The 16,989-nt window shown below is 38.2% G+C and overlaps 3 protein-coding genes across 5 annotated transcripts in view; 1 reads left to right on the forward strand and 2 right to left on the reverse strand.

Annotated features, from left to right (window-relative positions):
- The window catches only part of LOC144077651 (tubulin beta chain-like), a 65,015-nt gene that overhangs the window by 7,818 nt on the left and 40,208 nt on the right, over positions 1-16,989 (reverse strand). The gene's annotated exons all lie outside the window — the stretch shown is intronic.
- On the reverse strand, positions 171-16,941 carry LOC144077649 (glucagon receptor-like). 3 transcript variants are annotated; one of them, XM_077605544.1, is made up of 14 exons: positions 14,500-16,941; positions 5,021-5,117; positions 4,809-4,905; positions 4,619-4,726; positions 3,708-3,796; positions 3,385-3,491; positions 2,828-2,978; positions 2,585-2,744; positions 2,352-2,412; positions 2,156-2,225; positions 1,595-1,683; positions 1,215-1,359; positions 1,038-1,079; positions 171-781 (listed from the first exon to the last, which is right to left on the reverse strand). In XM_077605544.1, exons 2-14 carry the CDS (start codon positions 5,027-5,029, stop codon positions 374-376), a joined length of 1,536 nt encoding a protein of 511 aa, XP_077461670.1. In that variant the 5' UTR covers positions 5,030-5,117; positions 14,500-16,941; the 3' UTR covers positions 171-373. The 3 variants fall into 3 exon arrangements, with proteins under 3 accessions (XP_077461670.1, XP_077461669.1, XP_077461668.1); XM_077605543.1 differs by having other exon boundaries at positions 4,976-5,117; XM_077605542.1 differs by lacking the exon at positions 14,500-16,941 and adding an exon at positions 11,171-11,298 and having other exon boundaries at positions 4,976-5,117.
- On the forward strand, positions 12,081-14,832 carry LOC144077655 (uncharacterized). Its single transcript, XM_077605552.1, has 2 exons — positions 12,081-12,158; positions 14,505-14,832. The coding sequence occupies exons 1-2, from the start codon at positions 12,139-12,141 to the stop codon at positions 14,788-14,790; spliced, it is 306 nt and encodes a 101-aa protein (XP_077461678.1). The 5' UTR covers positions 12,081-12,138; the 3' UTR covers positions 14,791-14,832.

The following is a 16,989-nucleotide window of genomic DNA, read 5'->3' on the forward strand; positions in this document are numbered from 1 at the left end:
GGATAAAATAAAAAATATAAAACATTGGCAGCACATTGTATTACGTACTTGCATTTAGAAATATGTCCAGCGGGGGCAGTACATGCCCTTGTTATTCCTAAATAAATGTTATCTGTAACGGGCCGTATATGGCCCGCGGGCCGAGGTTGAAAAACTTTTACACACACGATCCGGGGGCAGGGCGAGCGCGAATCCCGTTTCGGCGAAACGTCCGTTCGGCGAACTGTCCGTCGGCCAAACGTCTTTCGGCGAATCGTCCGGTCACGATTCTGGTACACTGAGTTTTGTTTGTTTAATGCTCATGTGTTTGTGTATAATTGTGTTGGTGCTTAAAAGCATCATTCTTGCTGACCTCTTAACATTGGCGCCGATCTCAAACAAGAGTTTCTTCTCCTTCCCTCAGGTAGGCGTGGCAATGTGCTCGTTCCTCTCGACATGTGTCTTTCAAGGTAGAGCTAACATAGCCGCAGTCACCTTGCTGTGACAGAAAGGTCTGTTTGTTTACATTCCCCATCTCGTTGCTGAAAGACACGACCAATTGGTGGTTTTCCTCGGGAAGAGCGTGACTGGAGGAGGCTTCGTCTGCTCTCCCGAGTGGCGGTGTATCCAGTGACCCCCCGCTGGGGTCAGTGGTGTTGTTGTCGTGGAGATCCGGCAGGTTTCCTGTGGCAACGCTGCCACTTTTGATGTGAGGCGTCTGGCTGTGGGTGTTGCGGTACTCCTCGTCGATGTCCTTTCCCAGCTTCCACCGCTTCCACTTTTTCAGCATCTCCGACTGCACCTGTGGGATAATGGGATTGCGGATATCCGCCGGCAAAGGGCCACGTAAAGATGATGATGGTGATTGAATAAAACACTCAAGTGGATGGACGTCTCTAACCAAAGGATACATTTGAAAAGTTTAGCCATCAGTAGAATGCCAATATGCTTGTCCCATTCAGTAGAGAAAGCAGAAGCAGAACAAAGCTTTCGGAGATGGAAAAAAAATCAACAACAAAGAAGGACAGGGATAGCAATCATTGAAATACCCTCCTCACCTCTTTGTTGACAAAGCAGTACAAGATGGCAACAAGCAGTCCCTGTGGAGAAAGTGGAGATTCCTTTAAATTGTAACAAAAAATCAGAAGAAAAAATGCAGCACTTTTGCCAATTTATTTCACCCAAACTTTTATGTAGACCTTTTGGGGCTTTAAAAGGGCAAAATGATTTCTGACCTGAAAAGAGTTGAACAGAAGGTCACAACAAAGCCGAATCAGGCGCAGCGTGGAACCCTTTGGGACGGCTTCATCGATGACAAAGGTGAAGAGAATGGCGTGAATCCCCAGCAGAGGGATAAGTGTTAGAGTTGATTTTGCCAATCTGGACCAAAATACAAACATGGACATTGGCAGATGGACTAATAAAAGTAAACTACTACTATAAAGTACTATAGTGGAAGTGATAGTACCAATTTCCATAGCGATTTCAGTACAGTAACACATGATAGCTTAGTATTACCACTTGGTAAACAAAAAAACCCTGAAATTTTATCCAATATCATCCAAATTCTATTACTGCATGCATATAAAAATATAATTAAAGATATAGTTCTAACCTGAAATTGTAGTCTGTGTATCTCATCTGATGAGCTCTGAGTTTAGACATCAAGATTTTGATGATTCGTATGAAAATGAAAAAATTGATCTGTAATGGGAGGAGGCAGTGACTATTACTGGGTTACTTTATCTTGATTTCATAACATTTAGTCAAAGCACTTCCTGCCACATATGGTCAAGCCTCACAGACAAGTGAGCAAACACACAAAAATGCACACACACCCACTAACACACACACTGTGGAGATCAAGTGCAGGCCACTTTCTGATAATGACAGGCAAAATCAATTCATACCACGTTCATGATATTACTGCAGTGTTCCATTTGTCCCAAGTGTGTAGGTCTCTTGGGGTTTTTAGGGCAATTTGTGTTAAGCTCATCAGTTGTTTATTTTTTAAGGGGAATTTAAACTACTAAAATAATAGTATTTCTAGGAACTTATCTTGTTAGCCGATACCAGCAACATTTTGGTGAATATCAGACTATACCTTGGACCTCACAAATATGTTGTATCTTTAAGTCACATAAAGAAAAATTAACAAATAGGACACTAGACTTACCAAGTAGCAGGCCAATATTGGCGAACGGATTATCCACCAGTATCCCATGTTCGTATTTCTCTCCCAGCATCTACAGACACATTGACAGTGTTTCAGTATGACAAGGTGTGCCAAAGTACATACAAAGTACATTAACATTCCTTCCAAAAGGTCATCGAGAAAGATTTGTACAATAAAAGTAAAAATGATCACATACTCTTCATTCTCAAAGAGGTACTTCACTGTGATCCATGGTGAAACAAATACAAGTGGTGCACCTGAAAAAGAGAAAATGTGAAAACTTGAGTGTCAGTCTAATATTATATGAAGGAAACGCTTTAAAAAGATGAAAATAAATTGACAAAATAAATTGGTCCCAAACCATGCCATTCCGTGGTGACCCAAGAGCTTGGTGCTTATTATTTGACAATGATAAAAACTCATATTTACCCCATCCAATCACCAGGTAGATGTAAAAGTACTTCTTCTCACTGAACACAGTGACGACAAGCAGGCTGTGCAGATAGATACCCTCCACCAACAGCCAATAATTGTTGGCCATCACGGTGTACTGCATCATTACCATAGCGCCCCGACACCATTTGATAGCCTGCATGGCAGTGAGCGACATAACTTATTGATTCCAATGAGCCTTTTTTTGTTTATTTTTATAACACGTGTGTATTCTCTAACCGGTACGTTGATCCAAGAATGAGCCCCGGCACTGGTCCTGGGGTCCAGTGTAAGGGTCAAGAGGGCATCTTTGATCAGAATGGATACAGCCCTCAGGATGAAGGAGGCAAACAAGTTCATGTGGATGTTGTTCCTCATGCAATGCAGCTTCCTGGTGGAGAAATGCCAGGGTCTAATTTAAGATACTTTCACACCACGAGGCATGGTGACAAATTCGGGATTTTTGTTGATAATTCAGATTTTTTGGCACCTTTTTCTTCTTTTTACTATAATCAATTTTTTCCAGGCCCCCTAACCAACCTCATTTTACCCGGCTGCATTTTCTCAAAAATATCAATATCTCAACATAAATAACCACAGATGGAGCCTATCAAGTTCTGCTGTCGCAGAGATAAATAAGCACCTAAAATTAGTATGCAGCAATGTGATATTTTCACATTTCTTTGTCTACCCCAACCTTTTTTCATAGTCATATTCTTGTTGCTTCCTAACTCCACCGAAGTTACATTCATAGTGTGATCTCAGCTCCTTTTGTCACGTTCATGATTTATGGTTACCTGAAGCTGATAAGGATTCCCAGGGCCAGAAGCAGAGCTCCCAGAGACAGTGAGTATCCCACCGTATACATGATGCGAAATTGACTAAGGATGCGGCCATACTCCTGCTAAACACATAGTAGATTTGGTGTTTTATCTTCATGAAAAGATTTCACACATCATACACAGGCATGCAAGATGGAAACAAACTGTAAGAACAGATGGGAGGCGTTTCACCAACTGAATTTATATTATGTAAATACCCGTCTGGGGCTTAAACATGAAAAGAGATCAAGAAGTCACACACTGGCACGCACACACACACACACACACATACCCCTCACCTGGCTAGAGTCATGCTCACATTCACTAGTATTCTTCTGGGCCCATCTACCATCTTCGCCGCAGAATCTGTAGACCAACCCATCTTGCACTGTTAAAATAGGCACCGAGTTAAAAAAAAATACAGGTCAAATAAAAGCATTCAGCCCAAGATAGCCAAATCTTGCCCTGGTGAAGCAGTTAACACAATGGAGAGGATATCGATAAAAATGATAATTCGATCTGTGGCACTCTAGATATAATTATCTCTCATCTCATCTCATCGGTACTCGGACGTTTGGTCGCCAGACGTTTGGTCGCCGGACGTTTGGTCGCCGGACGTTTGACAACATGACAGAGTTTACTGTTGAAACCAGCTCTCAAAATTATATTCATGAGAGAGAGTTTAATATCTAAATATGTACTGTTGAAACCAGCTCTCAAAATTATATTCACCCGGGCGACCAAACGTCCAGCGACCAAACGTCCGGGCGACCAAACGTTCGGGCGACCAAACGTCCGGCGACCAATCATCCGGTCACGCATCTCATCTCATCTAATTTTCTGAACCGCTTTATTCTCATTAGGGTTGCGGGGGGTTCTGGAGCCAATCCCAGCTGTCTCCGGGCCAGAGGAACCATGCACACTCACACCCATACCTAGGGGCAATTTAGAGTGTCCAATCAGCCTACCATGCATGTTTTTGGAATGTGGGAGGAAACCCACGCAGAACATACAAACTCCACACAGGTGGGAGGTGACCTGGATTTGAACCCAGAACCCCAGAGCTGTGAGGCCGACGCGCCAACCACTCGCTCCACCGGCCCACCCATTAGATATAATTATGACAATTTAAAAGGTGTTAATAATATCCTCACTGTTACAATGACATAAATTGTGGAAAAGGTGAAAAAAGTCAATCATACAAGCTGACCTTGATAATACCATGGTAGGAACTTAGGGCAAGAGACAGTGACTGTGGTTCCAAGGAGTCCATCAGGCCAGCAGACATACTGGTCAAAGGTTCTGTTACACACCACCCCTGCATAAGTGGATTTCATGTTGGAATTGCAGTACGCACTTCTTTCATTTGTTGCATATACTTGCAGGAAGGAGAGTCTAACCTGTTGTGGGGGGTGTCTGCTTCAAATAGTCTAAACACTCGTTTTTGTAACTTCTCCACTGCTCCTCAACGCGTTGCACGGCTGTGGTAGAAGAAACCTGTGATAGAAGCGGATGTAATGAGGTTCGCTAGCAGGCAATTGCGGATATTAGGATGGAAGTGTTGTACCTTTGTGCAACTGCAGAGCACAAGCAATGCTAAGAGTGGACACACCTGGAACATCCCACTGAAGCTGGGAGGAAGAGGGGAGGTGGGGACCAGAACACCGAGGAGGAAGCGCCACACATGAGGCGCTCCTGGACAGATGTCACTGTGGGAAACCAGCAATCGGTTTGTAAGCATCTATCATCATGAATGGCAATTCAAAACACATTATCAGAGAGGTTTAGTAAAAATAAAAATAAAAAATTGCCTCTTATTATGTCAAGCCTAGTATTTCTTTTACGCAAATACTGCTACTTAAGTGTGTGACTATGTTTGCCATCTCTGTGAAAGTTTGTGTGGGTAGGCGGGTTTAATGTGTAATTGTTGGGTCGGAATAATGTATGCACAGTAAGCAAACAGACCTAGCCTGTCAATCATTTATCAGACAATGTTTTGTGCAAATTCCATTAAATCTTAGGGGGAGATTGTACAATACGTTGAACGTGGGTACATTTATTGTGCATATTAATTAAGTTGTTTGTGTTAGTAGCCTATTAGTGTATTAAACAGAAAATAGATTGTAAAGAGTACTGATGTCCACAATGTTTTACATGAACCAAGAAATCAACTCAAAATTTTAAATGTAGACGTCAAGCACAAATAATTTTGATGCCATCAGCCTACCACATCCCAAAACAGGATTTTTTGGTTAATTGAGTTTGGTTAAGTGTGAGTATGAGTGTGAATGTTTTATAACAGGTTCTGAAGTCTTGAGACTTGGTATTATTTTAAGACATCGGTTGAGAATCTTCACATATGACGTTGGAGAACAAAACGGAATCTGAAACGTTTCTGCAAAAAACACCTTATGTGTGGAAACATTTTTGGCTAAAACGTTTCAAATTCCATTCAGTTCCAGTCTTTTTGTCTTCAGCTTTGTTTGTCTGTTCTTAACATCAATGCCCTGATTTCATTGTTGTTGTCTCACAAGAGAATGAATATTCCTGGGTATTTTTTGCAATTTTTGCCAAACTCAAATGTTCTCGCAACTGGAAACATGGAAGCATTTTTACAGTTTTCCTGTCTAGTAAAATACGTGAGGGGAGCATCAAATTCATATCAGCAGTATATGTAAAGTTGAGATGAGCATCCTAAAGCTGCAGGCTGTAGCTTCCCTGGCCAGCTAATTGTTCATTTGCAATTCAATGCCTCGCAGCTAATGTGAAGAAATGTCATAATATAATCTGTGTCCTCTCTACCATGCGATATTGAATGCAATCTCACGGGTGACATCTGGAAACATGAGGGTCACACAAGTGTTTGCCGTTACGCTATATATCTCCGCACACTGTGTGTGTGTGTTATTTCTACATACATGGCAGCACCTAAGTTGTGTAATAAGACAATCAGGGTACCCATATGTAAACAGACGAAAGCTGTTGGACACAAACCCAAAACAGTGCTGGTGACATTGCAAAATTACATTCTAAAAAGGTGAATTCTGTTCTCATTTTTATCTTCATTGACTCCATGGTCCAATTTTTTGGGTTGAAAAAAAAAACCCATAGAGAGAGAAAAACAAAACATTTAGACTGAATGAAGGGCTGCTTTTTTATGACACCATTTTTCGAAAGCGGAGTCTTTACGACCTGAGCGGTCGGTATTTTTTTTTTATTGCTGTTTGATTGACCACATAACTGCAGAGATGTTAAATTACACACTGAGTTGGAAAATTTGCTGGACTGGTACATTTACAGCACACAACACACACACAAGGATTAGTACGTATATTTTTCATTTCGATAAAATTTCTCTGCATTATGTAAATGTACTTTTTTGATAGGCATGCGAAGCCTGCATGAAAGAAAGCAAGGCATTTGGAAATTATTGTCATAGTCAAGCTGATTGATGCCTATTGTGAAAGTCATTGAATGGCAAACAGGCAGGACTATTCAATGTGTATTCGAATACTCCCTAGAAAATAAGAATGGTAGTAACCTAATGGCAGGTTTGCTTGTCAAAAATTAAACCGCAGGAAAAAAGAGCAAGAAAATTATTAAATATTCTTAAATTATGGCTGGAAAAAAGGTAATCTCTCTACTACTTTAGCAGTTCAGTAGTATGGGTTCAAATACCGGTAGAGAGTGGGGAAAATTGGTGTACATCATCTTATTTTATTACTTTTATGTATTTTCCTTTTTTTTTTTTAAGGTATTTTATCCATTATTATCTCTACTATTCGACTTTCTCTATTTTATCAAGGTATTTTGATGTATGAGCTTCCTAACATTCTATTAGTTCATATTGATTTTGTTTTTACTGCAAACTCCATTATCCTGTCTTTATCTGGCACAATAAAAGTGAGTAAAGAATCATTAACTCAGCGTGCCCACAAATAGATATGAATAGAATTTTGATTCATGGTAATGTGATACCAACTTGTGTTTAACGGCCGCCTAACATCTCCTACGATATGTTGATATTGTTTTGTACTTGCCCGCTCGCTCTCAGCTTCAACGCTTAAGGGATTGTCATGGAGAACAATTGCATGGGAAAAAAGGCCTATAGTTATTTTAAAAGGGACATATTATGTAAATGTGAGGTTTAATTGCTTCATATGCCAGTGGAGCGTCTTTGATATAAATCCACCAAGGGTGAAATTAAAATTAATCTACTGAGCAGATCACTGCGGGCAATCTGCAAATGCTACAAATCAACAGGAAAAGACCTGAAATTTAACAGGAGGTGAGATTCAATTGCCTCAAAATTAACTGGAAATTATTAAAATCAACAAGAAGTGATCCTGACTTGACCATAAGGAAGTGTCCCAGAAGTGCTCCCCTGTCACCAAAATGAAAAAAATAATTAGTCAGCTTCTGTGAGACACCACACACACAGTGGTTACCAGACCAACAAGAGCCAAGACAACAGATTGGTATCATGACTAAACCTCGGGTGTCATTGAAATACCTGAAGAGGTAAGGAATACCCTGGAAGGTATCATGCTTACCTGTCAAATTCTATCGATGTGTTGCAGTACATGCAGTAGATGGCAAAAAGGACATTTGAAATAATGTGTTAATAGTGTCAAAAGGTCTGCAATGACTTTCCCCAACATACTGCAGAACTCTATTCATCCTATCTTTAAATATTTATGATTAGAGATGTACCAGATCCAATCATGCGATCGGAAACAGGCCCGATCACGTCTTTTTAAAGGATCTGAGTAAGTATTAACTCACTGTCTGCCATTGGCAGTGATAGGAAATTGTAATTTTGAGCAGTAAAAATAATCAAGGCAATTTCAAGCTACTGTGAAATTGCAAATTGTGGAATGATCTGAAGTGGATCAAGAGGAAAGTTGAGAAAGGCAATCGTACAAAGCACAGGCAGGGCCACAAGAGGTAAAGCGTCACTTCAATGTTTTGAGTGTTTGAGAGCATGTTGAGGGATGAAGAATTGGGTAATTTAAAGAGCAACTGTCAGAAAAGTAGCAATTCATTTCGAGCAGAGCGAAAAAATGAATGTCCTGTCTTTCCTCCTCATACCGTGAGGCATGTAGATGAGATCTTTGGATGCGGGAAAAGGTGAAGTGACATATAACGCAAGGTTAGTAGAGAAAATGACAGCAATCCCATTTATTTTTTCTTTTTATGATCATTCAGAGATGTAAACTGGTAGCATGAATATTTAATTTGTCTAGAAATGAGAATAGAGTAGCATTAGATAATAGAGGACTATTACTTTGCATTTTGTAGAGGGCAACCACAGAAGTAGTTGAGTCCATTGAACACAGAACAAGATTAATGTGAGTCATTTTCCGTATTTTTCGGACTATAAGTCATACCAGATGGCGAATACACAATAAAACACTATAAATTGCATTTTTGGGAGGGCAATTTTCTATTTAATCAGAAAACAACAACAAACATGTTAAAGTAAAATTAGTAACACGCAGAACTAAAGGCTGATTAGGAATCTCTCAACATAATAGTTATTTCTGATTATTACAGCCTAAAAAAACAATATAATGGGTTGCCGCTGGTCAGAGAAAAAACCCATTAAAGTCACACTGTGAGGATTAATTGCAAGTGCAACTTATAATTGGAAAATTTGGTGGTCACGTTCAAAAGAAATTAGAACTACTAATAAAACCAAGTTGGCGCCGTCACGTGGAAGCCAGTGGCAGTAGCTCTACAGCCCTTCTATCTTTTTTAAAATAGATTTTAATATTTCTTAATAAATTCCTTTGTACTTTTTTTACTTTAATGTTTTTACAACTTTCTTTGTTCTGTTAGCCTGGCTTCTTTCTGCTTTCTGCTACTTCTTTTTTGGAACCATTCAGCCATGCCTACGCTGTCATACACATGGGACTAGCTGTTACAATACACAGCAGAAGGAGCAACACCTCAATACCGCTGGAAATTCAGAGCTGGACAAAAGTGCCGGGAGAAGAAGCAACGCTTCAGACCAACCATTCCATCATGGGATAAGATGGAAGAGCTGTCGTCGCTTACCAGGCCGGAAACGGAGTCTAGCGGTTCTACTCTACTACTGTTGTCTTCAGCCCTAGACTACTGAGGAACTATGCAGATAAGCTTGGAAGAGTGACTCTGCATATTCTCTACCTGCAGAAGTTCTCCAGCTTGTGGAAGACATCCTGTGTGTGGTTCCAGTTTTATCCAACTTCACAACGTCTTTTTCTTGAGTCTGTGTCCGTTTTTGCTAGCGCAACCAAGATGGCGCCATTCAAGTGGCAGTAGCTCCATCCACTCTTGTTTGTTTTGTGTTTTTGCTGCTTTTTTGTCATAATGATTTGATTTGTTGTTCTGCAGCCTTTGCGACTGTACTGTCTAACTTGTAACTGTGTTTTTTTTTATTTAAAAAAAAATTCTGTATCTGCATTCCCCCCCTTCTTGCTACTGTCACAATGAAATTTCCCGAATACGGAATGAATAAAGTTATCCAAAATGAACTTCAAAGGAAGAAATAAAATCATTTTCCATAGGTTCCAAGCCAATGAAGTATGGGCTGAATTCAACTGTTTTAAAGCGACAATCCAGCGGGTGCCGACATAAAAAGGTATTGTTAACAACCCTGGCAAATTTGAATAGTAAAAGAAAAATTCCCAGCTCTCTTAAATAGAATCACGGTCATTGTATCAATACAGGGCTCTCATATTGGCTATTTTTGACTGGACTACACATCCCATCCATTTTGACTAGGATGGACAAATCTTAAGAGAAAAGTTGAACAGCTCTCCATAACAACAGACCCTGAAAGGGTTAAAGCTTTTATGGCTCAATGTACAGGCACATGCATGTGAAGAACCACTGCACGCTTCAGAGACTTGTCTTGCTCTGTGTTGATTAAATAAACAATTGTGTTTGGAGCACTGACCTCTCACCATGCTTGCATAGAAAATACACACAAGCATGACACACCCTTTTACTTAACTTAGCAATCAAGCATAATTTATTTCACTTTGTAGTATTTTTTTCCAACTGTAAATAATGGGGCGTAATAGTAATTTAAACAAATTATATGGGGGGGGGGGGGGGGGGGGGGAACAAGGAAATAAAAAATAAAACATTTAAAAAAAAACTCCATTGACCTTCATTAACATTCTGCAGTTGCCAGTACAGGAGAGGCATGACGAGAGCCGTCATGCACGTTTAGTCAACTGGAACCAGAACTCTCCAATGAATAAAGAACAGAGGCGGATCAAATGGAAGATCATTCAAAGAGAAGAGATATAAAATATTCAGGACAAGCAGTCTCATTAGGCTACTTTGAATTCCAAACAGGTCAGCCAGACTTTAACGTAACCATAACCAAATCAGCATTCAATCATCAAGAAATACAACAAAAAGCATGGTGGATTGCTTTGTAAAAAATGTTAGATTGGAAGTATTGTATTGTGTGGACTGACCAATGACTTGCCTCTAATGAGGCCTTAAAAATTAGACAGCTTCTGCATGCAACCAAGATGGCGCCGTCACGCGGAAGCCAGTGGCAGTAGCTCTGTCCACTCTTATTTGTTTTTCGTGTTTTACAGCCCTTCTATCTTTTTTTAATTACATTTCAATATTTCTTAATACATTCATTTTTACTTTACTTTGTACTTTATACTTTAATGTTTTTACTGTTGTTTTCAGCCCCAGACTACTGAGGAACTGTGCGGATAAGCTTGGAAGGGTGACTCTGCACATTCCCTACCTCGGTCCCAGTCTGCAGAAGTTCCCCATCTTGTGGAAGACTTCCTGTGTGTGGTTCCAGTTTTATCCAACTTTACAACGTCTTTTTCTTGAGTCTGTATCCGTTTTTGCTATCGCAACCAAGATGGTGCCGTTCAAGTGGCAGCTGGTGGCGTTAGCTCCGTCCACTCTTGTTCGTTTTGTGTTTTTGCTGCTTTGATTTGGTGATTCCTAATGATCCCATTTACTTTGCTTTGCTTTTTCCTTATTCTTTTGCTTTGTTGTTCTGCAGCCTTTGCGACTGTACTGTCTAACTTGTAACAATGTGGGTTTTTTTGTATCTTGTAACTTTTTTTTCAGGGGGTCCTTGACTCAGATATTAAAGAAACAAACAACCAAGCGGGAAAAAAATCTTGTTTAAATTGAAAAAACAACAACACAATTTTCTTAATGTATTTAAAAATCCTGTGCTTGAACAATATTTTGAGAAATGTGAAATTTGCATGATCAAATACTTTGAACAACCAAAAATGACATTGAGTCTTTTCACAATGTGTTTTGTATGTCCCTTTAAAACAATATTTTGTGTTGCAAATAATTCAAACACTATTAATGTAGGAACATGTCAACTGACACATTTTGTATTAAAGCCCTCTATTTCTCCTCCAACTTCAAAAGAAGCAGCATTTTAAAGCTCATCACTCAAATTTTGTCGAGCAACACAATGCAAAAAAATGAAACAAGCGACGACTCATAATTCTGACATCGTGCTGTAATTAACAGCAGAATTTGAGGGCGCAAGTGACACGTACCTTGTGTCACACAGCAAAGGCGACGTCACTCTGTGTCATAAAGCTTCAGTTAAAAAAATCTCATAAGATCATGTCATGTCGGATAAAGCTAGGAGGTGCTAGTTGTTCCTTTCTAAAACCTGCCAGCAGAAACTTTGAGGAATAATACGAGGAAACAAAAGTCCTGATTCTCATCACAATGTACAAGGCAGATCAAAGGTAAACACTGTTCACGTTCTCTTGTATTTAATCATGTTAGTGTTATTCATATTTCAATGCTTACAGGAGAAATGCCTTGTATAATAATTCATTGGTTGCGTCCAATACATTTTGACTAGAATGCTGCCCCATCTCCCAGTTCAAAAAAATTGGACCACCATCATCATCAATGACAACTAAGGGGTTGAGCATCTTTTATCTTGTGTACTGTATGTTCCGTGATAGTACTAATGAACTGATTCACAAATCTGCTGGAAATCAATGAAATATTGATGAGTTTTCATCTACCTCCACAGTGGATCGATCACCAGCAAAAGTGGGATTGATCATGATGTTACAATGATATACTAAACACAGGAGATAGACTGCATATAGAAGTTTTGAATGCTAATGTTCTACAAGCAATGCATAAGTATTCTGTATTTTCGGAGTGTATGTTGCACCTGAATATAAGTCGCACTATTCCAAGAATGCACTATGAACAGGGAAAAAAATATACAATTTGCACTGAAGTATAAGTTGTGCAACATTAAACGTTAAAGTAATAGGAATATAGGGAACAACAGTCAAAATAAGCATCTGCTAAAAAAATAAAAAAGCTGTTGGCGGTCAGGGTAAAAAAAATAAGACGATATGAGCGATATCTTGCCTATGTGAGTGACAAGCCAATAATGTTCTGCTTCTGAATTTTAGAGATTTTACTTGACATGAAGAGAGCTTTATTAACTTGAGTAATATTCACCGCTCTCACAGCTGGTATCAGGAAGATAAATGCTATAACAGATGGAATGAAAATTCACAACTGAGACCTTAAAAACAGTACTTTTGGCCACAAAGACATTTAGTCATTGCTGCACTTTCTCTTCTTATATTAAGACTGAAAAAGGTCAATATGTTCTCTCATTGTGTGGATCGGCTTGCAGAGAAACTCGAGTGCACTTTTTACGTAATCCTGCTGAGTGGCAGAAAGGCCGGTTATTGAGATGTGGGTAATAACAAAACCTCTATGGATGGACAAGGTTATTAGAGTGATGGGAATTTATGCCGAAATAATGCTACAATGACTAAAATACCTTGACACGTTCTCTGAAAGGTATTTCATTCATTGCTACCTACATTGTGCGTGGAGGTTGAAAGGAGGCTGTACAATGAAATATGAGTAATGTTCCATTTCTAACTATTGCAATAATCAGGCAATAACCTTCACAACGTGAACTTCAAATAAATATTAAGATAATTACAGACAGATCATAAATAAGTAGTAAGTCCATATAAGTTATACTAGGGGAAATTTGAAAAAGCAAAAATATGTGCAGGATTTTTATGCTGCTTGTAAAAGCTTGGCATGTTTAATTCAAAATTCCACTCAGTTTTATTCCTATCATTGTTTTTCCTCCAAAGCCTACGCTGTCAGTGGACATTAATACATACAGTAGGAAAAAAATTGTGTTAAATTGAACTCAGTCTGTTTCTTTCATATTTCATTGTATTCCAATACTGTATATATTTTACAAGCAGCACATTTATTTGCTGTATACAGCAAATAAATGTACTTATATATAAGTATATATAAGTATATATATATATATATATATATATATATATATATATATATATATATATATATATATATATATATATATATATATATATATATATATATATATATATATATATATATATATATATATATATCCCCACAAAAAAACGTTAAAAAATAAATGCTGTGAGACCTGACCTTAAAAGATATTTTTTTTTAAAATACACGCTCAGTGTATTATGTATTCACATTGAGTAGCCTAATTAGAGACTACATGGCCACTGTCTTTAACATATTAATGCACAAATTATGTTTTTTTAACCCTTACATGGCATTAATTTAATGTTAGCTGCCATTTTGATGTGGAAAATGATTTGGATATTGTACTAGTAGACTTGTAGTCTTCCTACTCATTTATCATTGTATTTATATCATAAAAAATAATAGAAAAACACAATCACAATTAATAATTATTTGTTTAATGACCAAAACATAGTCACTTGCTCTATGTGTCAGAGGTCTTAAGTTTCCATTTAAAAATACCTGTCCTATGTAGTCCTCAGTCCCTGAAAGTGTTCATGAAAACACTATGATCAATAATTAAAAAGTAAAAATCACTTTTCCGTGCATAGCAGTTGACGTTATAACCTACAACATAGGTTATAAAGGATGTGAAGTATATGTGCGCAATGGCTGGCTTTACAGTAGAAGATGAATAGATAGTCAAAGTAAATAAAACATCACTATGGCATGCCTTTGCTGAAGGAATAATACGATAATTATTTGTTGATTTCTTCTTACCTAAGCTTGCAGATGTCCTCTCACTCTCCGGGGTCGTTCACACCTCCGGAGGTCCATCACAATCCAGGCGCAAACCAAGGTGCGCCACCAGGACGCATCACCGAGTCCAGCGAAAAGGAGAAGGAGAAGAAGAAAGAAAGGAAGGAAGAACGAAGGAGAAAAAAGGAGCAGAAGAGGGAGAAAAAGAGAGAGCGAAAGCGAGAGCGAGAAAAGGAGCGAGAACGAAAGAAATCCAGAAAGAAAATGAGAAAGAGAGAAGGAAGGGATGAAGGAGAGGAAAGTGTGAACTGACTAACCTGTGTGGAAAATAAATGAACTCTTCGACGATCTTAATTAGTGTCAACAAATGACTTTTTTTGTTCATAAACTCGGATTATTGTTGCAGAGAGAATGAGAAGTGGCTCTTTGCATACGAATGCGATGTCTGTTCAAGAAAGTAGGCTGATTACTGGTGGGGGGAAAATATTTCAAAATAAAAGCAGAGGTAATAGCTGTCAAAGTAACCATAATATGCGATTTCTGGCTTTCACAATAAGATTCAAACAACCATAGGATTGAAAATTTCAAATATTTTTTTTGCTCTTGGGAGTTTGAGTAGTTTATTTGAAGATTCTGCTTTAGTTCATTTATTCATTTTTTTCCTTTTGTTCATTTCATGATCTCTTTAATAAAGGACATTCCATTTTTCATTCTAACCCACCTGCGTGCATGTGCAAATTAAAAATACTGGATGATTAAGAACCACACACTGAATACGTAAACGTGATGAAGGGAAAAACTAAATTGCATCAGATTTGCAAACGCTGGATGCAGTCATACTTCTTATTGTTGTGCTATAGTATAGTATAGTAATAGTAATTAGCATAGTAATTATATTATAGTATAGTAATTAATTAGCATTGCAAAACACTGCAGCATACAGTGTAGGAATACTAATGTGGTTACTGCTTGACCAGCATTTATTAATTTTTGTATTTCTCTACAATTCATTCATTTTCATCAGACTTATCCTTGTCAGAGTCATGGGGTGCTGGAACGTAACCCAACTGACCTCGCGCAAAATGCTGACTACACTAAACAGGTCGCCAATCAGTCCTTGGGCACACATCGTCAGACAACCAATCGCAATCACATCACTACTGAGTCAATGACCCAATGAAAATAAATGAAACATTAGTGGTTATCTGATCATTCATGGAACAATTGGCTCACATACTCTAAATACAACATTTTGATGATGAATGGTCATCTGGATGTGATTATAACTTAGAAATACTTGAGAAAAGAAATACCTGAATAATCACATAGCCTTCAATTCACAATGCTTGCTGCTTTTCATTCAGTTATTCTCTCCCACTTATCCTTTTCAGCTTCATTGGTGACCTTGCCAATCAGTAGAAATACCTTGTTTTTGGCGTGTTCAGTATGTGGGAAGTTTGTGCTAATGGATTAAAATCAGACATTTGGAGTGCAATTTTTCCCTATGAAAAAAATCGGACATATTGTCTATAATGCTTATAAAGCATGATTTATGGGTGTGTGTGTGTATGTTAAGATTCTCTCGCTATGTTTGTCCAAACCGTGCAACGTAGAGTTGAATTTTTTTTTAATGGTGTTCAGAAACGACTGACGAATCCTAATAGATGAGAGATTAAATTTCTTCACCTTCTCTAAGTGTGTAAGATCAATATTTTAATTGTTAAACACCCATTTTTCAAACGAGATTTTTTAAATAGCGCAACAATTGTCGTTTGGTTCTGCTGGTAATGCCTAAGATAGAGTATGAATAGGTTCATATACCTATGTCCAATATTGAAAGAAGTCTAATAAGCAATTATTTAACCATTGTCAAATCATCAACAAGTATACTCATTTTCCAGTTTGAATAAGAATTCTATGCCACCCACAATCCTTGCCCCCCGTCAGCTGGGATAGGCTACTTGCAACCCTGACCAGAATAAGCAGTGTTGAAAATGATAAAATAAATAACTTGTGTAATAAACTGTAAAGGCAAATTAAGAACTAAAATATTTTAACACAAAGTTACTAACCTCTCAAAGAGAGTATTTTTTCCATCTTTTTTGACAAATCATTTCACTGTTGCATTTCTTGCTTGCACACAACGTCCTTGTAAGTATATGAATAGCTGACATATCACCGAATGACACCGAATAGAATTTGACAATAATCAAAAGAATCTCAGAACAAGAAGTTGTATTAGAATGTCCCTGAAAGAAGAAAATCTGTCAGAAACCAATAATGAAAAAAGTGGGGTTTGGGCTCAATCCGCATTTAAAGCTAAAACTACAAAGGAACTTGAATTTCCAAAACTCTTGAAAAATGTCATCTGTAGGAGAATAATTCTTTCACACACATCTGACAGTAGATAAGGCAATCCGCATTAACACTATACCTTTATAGGAAGTATATGGTAATGCGACCTTGGGAACTGTGCCATTCACATCACACATTTTGTGCATGAATGCATTT

Source organism: Stigmatopora argus, chromosome 7, assembly GCF_051989625.1.
Source record: "Stigmatopora argus isolate UIUO_Sarg chromosome 7, RoL_Sarg_1.0, whole genome shotgun sequence".
Taxonomy (NCBI): Eukaryota; Metazoa; Chordata; class Actinopteri; order Syngnathiformes; family Syngnathidae; genus Stigmatopora; species Stigmatopora argus.

What these genes read in the sequence shown, in the direction of transcription:
- LOC144077655 (XM_077605552.1), top strand. Translation starts at nt 12,139, where the DNA reads ATGTACAAGGCAGATCAAAG. An exon ending in ATGTACAAGGCAGATCAAAG is followed by an intron (nt 12,159 to 14,504) that starts GTAAACACTGTT and finishes TTCTTACCTAAG; the next exon opens with CTTGCAGATGTCCTCTCACT.
- LOC144077649 (XM_077605542.1), bottom strand. Translation starts at nt 11,199, where the DNA reads ATGGGGAACTTCTGCAGACTGGGACCGAG. An exon ending in TACCTCTTTGAGAATGAAGA is followed by an intron (nt 2,226 to 2,351) that starts GTATGTGATCAT and finishes ATGTGTCTGTAG; the next exon opens with ATGCTGGGAGAGAAATACGA. An exon ending in TTCTGTTCAACTCTTTTCAG is followed by an intron (nt 1,080 to 1,214) that starts GTCAGAAATCAT and finishes CTTTCTCCACAG; the next exon opens with GGACTGCTTGTTGCCATCTT.